The 6,676-nt window shown below is 32.5% G+C and overlaps 1 protein-coding gene across 12 annotated transcripts; it reads left to right on the plus strand.

Annotated features, from left to right (window-relative positions):
- Positions 1-510: 510 nt before the first annotated feature.
- LOC111712487 (swi5-dependent recombination DNA repair protein 1 homolog) lies at positions 511-5,023 on the plus strand. Of its 12 annotated transcripts, none has more exons than XM_023487109.1 (7): positions 511-669; positions 2,095-2,201; positions 2,658-2,865; positions 3,318-3,497; positions 3,595-3,646; positions 4,004-4,066; positions 4,156-5,023. In XM_023487109.1, exons 1-4 carry the CDS (start codon positions 533-535, stop codon positions 3,331-3,333), a joined length of 468 nt encoding a protein of 155 aa, XP_023342877.1. In that variant the 5' UTR covers positions 511-532; the 3' UTR covers positions 3,334-3,497; positions 3,595-3,646; positions 4,004-4,066; positions 4,156-5,023. The 12 variants fall into 12 exon arrangements, with proteins under 12 accessions (XP_023342877.1, XP_023342876.1, XP_023342880.1 ...); XM_023487108.1 differs by having other exon boundaries at positions 3,595-3,639; XM_023487112.1 differs by having other exon boundaries at positions 3,595-3,639; positions 4,004-4,010; positions 4,203-5,023.
- Positions 5,024-6,676: the final 1,653 nt, after the last annotated feature.

The following is a 6,676-nucleotide window of genomic DNA, read 5'->3' on the forward strand; positions in this document are numbered from 1 at the left end:
TATGATGATTATGATGATTATGATGATTTTCATGATTTTGATGATTTCGATGATTTCATGATTTTCATGATTTTCATGATTTTCATGATTTTGATGATTATGATGATAATACAATGATAGTGATGCAAATGTTGATAATGATGATAATGATGATAATGATGATAATGATGATAATGAAAATGATAGTGATGCAAATGTTGATAATGTTGATAATGATGATAATGATGATAATGACAATGATAGTGATGCAAATGTTGATAATGATGATAATGACAATGATAGTGATGCAAATGTTGATAATGATGATAATGATGATAATAATGATAATGACAATGATAGTGATGCAAATGTGGATAATGATGATAATGATAATGATGATGAGGATGATAATAATGATAATGATTATATTGATGATAATGATGATTATGATGATGATGATGATGATGATGATGATAATGACAATGACAATGATGATAATGATGATAATGACCATGACCATGACCATGATCTTCTAGATGACTGGAGTCCAGTGATGTCTAGCTCCCCGGAGGCCACCATGTTGGATAACTCTGAGCTGGTCTTGAGTCCTGAGAAGGGTTCAAGACCTCTACAGAACCTGAGCGAGGCCAGTATAGAGGAACAGGACTTATCCTCAGAGCGGAGGCCAGAGTAAGTCTAAGAATTATTTCATTATTTCATCCAAGGGAATAATGGTTTAAGCAAGAAACCTAAATTTGTTTATATTTCTGACTTGTGAATTCTAGGATCTAGGATCCTTAACATTAGTCTTCAATCCTGAATTTTTGTTCCCTAAAACTTGATCAGTTTAAAAATTCTGATCTGTTAAAGGAACTTAAAACGTAATTTTAACTTAAAAATTAAAAAAACAGTAGGGCATGCCACATTCACAACGGTACTCTTTTCTGGTGAATATTTGCACAGGTGAATCCGTTCCAGTCTTGTCTCTTTTTCATCATTTCAGCAACTTCAAACAACCATACTAGAGTGGTCTTTTGCGTTTACATTTTGGATAGCAAAATTCAAATACCTCGATTAATTTTTGAGAATTTTTTTCTGCTGTTACAATTTGGATTAAAATTTTATTTTTAAGGCACTGGCTCATCTTAATGAACTTTCCATTCTAAGCATGAGACACAAGTAACCTAGGATGATCATTTTAGGAAATATTTTTTGAGGGGTTCTTTGCTTGAGCCAGTTGCTAGCCATGATGAGCCGGGAGCTGCCGAACATAGCAATGACGATTGGGATGTATGTTTCGAGCAAACTCTTGTCTTTTTTTCAGGATTGAATCCTGGATACTTTTACTTTTCAGTAATAGTTAAACTCTAACAATTTCCTCTTGTTTCTCTAAAAGAAATTCGCTATTATCTATAATCGAAAAAGCAAAATTGAAAATGATTAACTTTCAAAATTAATAACGTTGATACAGGGTGGCCAAAATGTACGGATTGTACGGATTGATTTTTTTTAACCCTAAAATTGTACGGATTGTACGGATTGTACGGATTTGTTTTCAAATGTACGGATTGTACGGATTTTATCCTGGAAAATACACCGTTTTTTTAAATTTTCACTCATTTCAGCAAATTTTTCATGAAAATAAAAAAAAAATTCTCGTCAAAATGAAGTTAGTTTAACTTATTTTCTGCATTCTAAATAATATTAGATTGATTAATGTTTCAATTGACAATCAAAATTCATTCATAATTTTCGAGATATGTCCAAGAAGTGTTTATTTGAGAATATGTTCCATAAGTACTTATTTGATTGCTTATTCAAGAAGATGTTCCAGTATCCTGTACCCAGTATCCTNAAATTTTTAAAAAAAAAATTGTACGGATTGTACGGATTGTTTTTCGAAAATTGTACGGATTGTACGGATTTCTTCTGAAAATGTACGGATTTTTGTACGGATGGGTTCAAAAAAGTTTTGGCCACCCTGTAATGATATCAAGTTTATTCTAGATCATACTTTATCTTTATTTTCACGTTGTGAAATGGAAATGCCATTCCATAAATGGATTTTCACATAAAATTACGTCTACAGTCTGTTTTGAATAGCTTGTATTCTAGGAGTCCTGATTTATCTAACTGTGACGCAAACCAAGCCCCTGTGCCCAGTGATGTTGGAGAGAAACCTAACCCTGATTCTGTTCCACAGTTCCAGATGTCAGATATAGGTAATTCCATGTGATCAAGTTAAATCGAAAATGAACAATATGAAGCAATCACGACAATTTTTTCCCGTTTATTTTGCATTAAAACATCCAGCACATTCTACTTGGCAAGATATTTGTTGTTGTTTTTTATTCAGGAACTTTTCCAATAAAAAATGATGAACTGAGACAATCATTTCATAAGTTAAGTTAAGTTATTAGAACCCCAGTTTAAAGTAACTGTTTCGTAATGACATGTGAATCACATGTCTGATTCACAACTTCAACAAATATCATCGAAAGAAAAATGGTAATTTTTCAATTATGGTTTCTTTTAAATTTGACTTGTGCATTCATACAGCTGATATTAGCCCGGCAAAGATTTAAAGGGTACCGTTGTGAATCGAGCATTTAATTCCTTTTAATATTGTTTTCTTTTAATCAAAATCCAACAGTCCCTGTAATATTTATCCTGTCTAGAATCTGAGGTGATTCAACAAACACCTCCTCAACCAGAGCAACAACCTGCACATGTTGCTGCTACAGTAGATACTTCTGCTACTGTAGATGCTGCTCCCCAACCGGAAGCTGCCCCTGCTGCTCCCCAACCTGAAACTACTCCTGCTGCTCCCCAGCCTGAGAAAGCAGCAGAGACTGAACCTGATTTAAGTACAGCTGATGACAATGTGTAAGTTGTAAACATGAATAGATATAAAATACAGTGGGAACCAGAAAACAATGGAATTCTTGTCCTCGTTTTATTTAAGTGACGCAAAGGACTTAATAATTTGCAACTGAACTATTTTAAGAAATTGACTTAAATATTTTTAAAGATTTTTACAGTCGGAATCTCAATTTTTCAGTCCAAGTTCCTTACGTGATCCAATCTGAGAAAAATTAACAAAAAAAACGAAATTCAGAAAAAAATTGTATGTCAAGCTCGCCCTTTAGATAAATTATGATAATTCCAGTCAACTCCAAGAACTTCCTCTTTTTGATAAGATAAGATGAAACTTATAGTTTATTTATTTTCAAGTATGAATTATTTGTTGCGTTGCATTTTGAAAGTGAATCAATAATAATATTATTATAATTAACAGTCAACAATCATTTCGTTATTTTTAAAATATTTTATTTAAGGTCTGGTGAACCCTAATACAAGAAGCAAGATCTATAATCTCCTGTACAGAGGGATTCAACAAACATGAAATCCGTGAATATTATAAAATAGACATTCAGCGTTATTAAAACTACAAGGCCAAGAAGTTCGCTAATGCAATCCGTTTTACGTTGTGAATTTTTTGATTATACCATTTCTAAGTGATTTCAATGTCCTTTTCGATTCGCACTGTTTTTATTTAAATCTGAAAACTGGTGGTGAATCTGAATAAGCTGTAGATCATTTTATAATATTCAGGCATTTGTATTGCTTTAAGAATCTTTCTACGACTTGACTTAAACTGTGTTGAGTAACGTCTATTGAAAATTCAATTTTACAGATTACAGATTAGAGATAAAAAACTTGAGTGACGTCTATTGAAAATTCAATTTTACAGATTGCAGATTACAGATAAAAAACTTGAGTGACGTCTATTGAAAATTCAATTTTACAGATTACAGATTACAGATAAAAAACTTGAGTGACGTCTATTGAAAATTCAATTTTACAGATTACAGATTACAGATAAAAAACTTGAGTGACGTCTATTGAAAATTCAATTTTACAGATTACAGATTACAGATAAAAAACTTGAGTGACGTCTATTGAAAATTCAATTTTACAGATTACAGATTACAGATAAAAAACTAGAAGTCGTCGTTGTTAGAAGTCAAGTGAGATTTAAATCTACTGCGTGGTATATATATATTAGCTATTCATAGTATACAAGGTGTCCCAACTTTTTTTCTATGGTGTTTCCTTTCCTTTCAAATTATGAAAAGGGCTGTAAACCAATCCTTTTTGGGACACCTTGTTCAGTGTATTGTGTATACTGTACACTATACAGTACACTGTACTCTGTACAGTGTACAACTACTGATGTGAAGCAAATTCTGAAACGTACCTGCAGTTACCGACATAAAACAATGGTCGCCTCGGCTTTTTATCTTTGTTATCTATGGTCGTTTATAAATAACTGTGATGCTTGAAAATGTGTATCATGTAGGGGGGGGGGATATAACGGAAAGAAGGGTTGGAACGGGTCGTATTATTTTTTTCATGTATTTCTGTAATATTTTTAAATTTGACTAGCGCTAAGCTTATCATCCAGTTATTGGTTTAATTCGATATTTATCTTTTAGCTTTTCTTTTCATCTTAAAGGACTGTTTAGATAATTTCAAAAACCACTCAATTTACAGAGTTGATGTCAAATTCACAACATTATATTTATCTAAGTATTAGCATGTAGTGTGGATTATATCGTTGTTTTTTTCTTCTGAAAAGTTTCTTTGTTTCTGCTGCTTACATCCGCAATAGGAAAAAATTTGCTTTTAGATAGAAAAAAATGATTTCTCATCCTTTTTGTAATGAGCAAAGTTGTGTAACTGCTGTTTATCAACCTGTAATTTCTAAAAACGAGGATCACTCGAAATTACGTTATCAGTCCTTTTACCCCATTTGATCTCGTAGCACCAGTGCAGTTTTTAAGCAAAGAAGTTTTCTAAAATATTTATTTCTTAAGTTTTCGTGAAACTTATTCGACCTTATTCAGTCGATTCTAAAAAATAGTTTAAATAAATAGGTTACAAAATTTTTGGAGCTTACGTTTTTTTGTAACAGAACTTAAACCTTTAACTGCTTAGCTTTAGAAATTATCAAACATAGATAAATAAATGATTATTATTCTTTGGAAATTATCAAATTGAGGGAAATAAAAATTACTTTGGTACTGGAAATTAGTAATTGAAGCTCGTAAGGATCATTGGAAGGATGCCTCAAGCAATCCTTGCAAAGAATGATCTGATTTGAGTGTTAGAATTGATGATTTTGCAGAAAATTTTGAAATTATTGTCAAATAAATATTATTATTATGCAACACTTGCTACTTCTATCAATTATACGCGTTTAAAATAAGTGCATTTTAAGTTTGAATTTTATGCACTATTTTATATCTTTTAAACACCGACAAGTCGGATTGGCCTTGACCTCTAACCTAACCTCAAAAAATAAGTTTTGCGAAATTTGTTCGAAATTATGAAGCGCTCACAAACACCGCCGTCACTTCAGCTAGCGCCATGGACCTTCAAAAAGCAGTTGTGTCATTAGAGAATTTGGAGTGTCCATTGCTATGAAGACGAAAATTACCGTACAATTGAGCGCATTTAGAGTATCTGAACCTTCAGTGTAAGACAGTTTTATGTGATGGGGAAAAATTTTTTTACCCCCCCCCCAATTCTAGGGGGGGTATTTACCCCCAGGATTCTAGGGGGGAATAAATAACCCCCAAAACCCCCCTTATCTACGCCACTGCAATTTCTCCATTTATTCTAGCTGTAGAAATACGCACGTAACATGTACTAAAGGTATTTTTTTCATTTAAAAATGAGTACAGTCCCACTTACTTGTTTCCTCTAAACCATTAAATGATAAATTATGTTGGAGATATCATCGTTCTTTTAGCCTGCAAAGAGTTAAATTTTGAGATATCCTCCCATTGTTTCTGCAGGGAAAATGCGCAAATCACTTTTGTAGAGAATCCACAATTGAAAATAAAGGATTTTTAAAGAGATCAAACATACATACCCGTCCATTCTTGATCCGACAAAGGATATCGTTGTGTATTGAACATGCCATTTTTAATAAATTCTGGGTCCCTTAAAATTACTTCTACAGATCCTTTAATGGGTGGGGAAAAAACAAAAATTCGGATTTTATGTGTTCTTGTTTTGACGTTTCGATTTTCGCGGTACCTGTTTTTAAAAATATATTTTAACTTTCTTTCAAGGGCGTATGCAGGGGGCCCCTAGAACTCAGAGCTTTCACACTTTTCAAATATTTAACTCAAGAATGAAGAACTTAAAAAAATTAGTTTGGTGTTCATTCAGTGCACTAAGAAGATTGTATATGTGTACAGAGCCACCATGACAGAAGTCCGAATGAAAACCTATTTAGAATACACACTCCTTCTAATCATCGATGGGCGCTGTCAAGGATAGCAAAATAAAACAATTATTTTTAAATGCTAAGTCACGATTGCTTGTGTTTGGAGGTAGTAAAAGACCATTTTTTGTTAACTTAATTTGGATTTAATTTGCTTTATTCATTGCACCGCCGTTTTGTAATCTTTCTTTTTATTACAAACTAGCTGAAGTGCCAGGCGTTTTAAAAAACGAAATAAAACAAAAAACTTAAAATTTATTTAGGTTCTGTCACCTATAAGTTTCCTCACTAAAATTCAGCCCATTTGATTCACCCGATGCCAGCCATAGCAAACATAGATGAACGAAGAGCTTCATTATATAGAGTACTCCTTCTTTTTTTTCAAAACAGATGTATTTC

The sequence above is a fragment of the Eurytemora carolleeae genome, unplaced genomic scaffold (assembly GCF_000591075.1).
Source record: "Eurytemora carolleeae unplaced genomic scaffold, Eaff_2.0 scaffold1231, whole genome shotgun sequence".
Lineage (NCBI taxonomy): Eukaryota > Metazoa > Arthropoda > Copepoda > Calanoida > Temoridae > Eurytemora > Eurytemora carolleeae.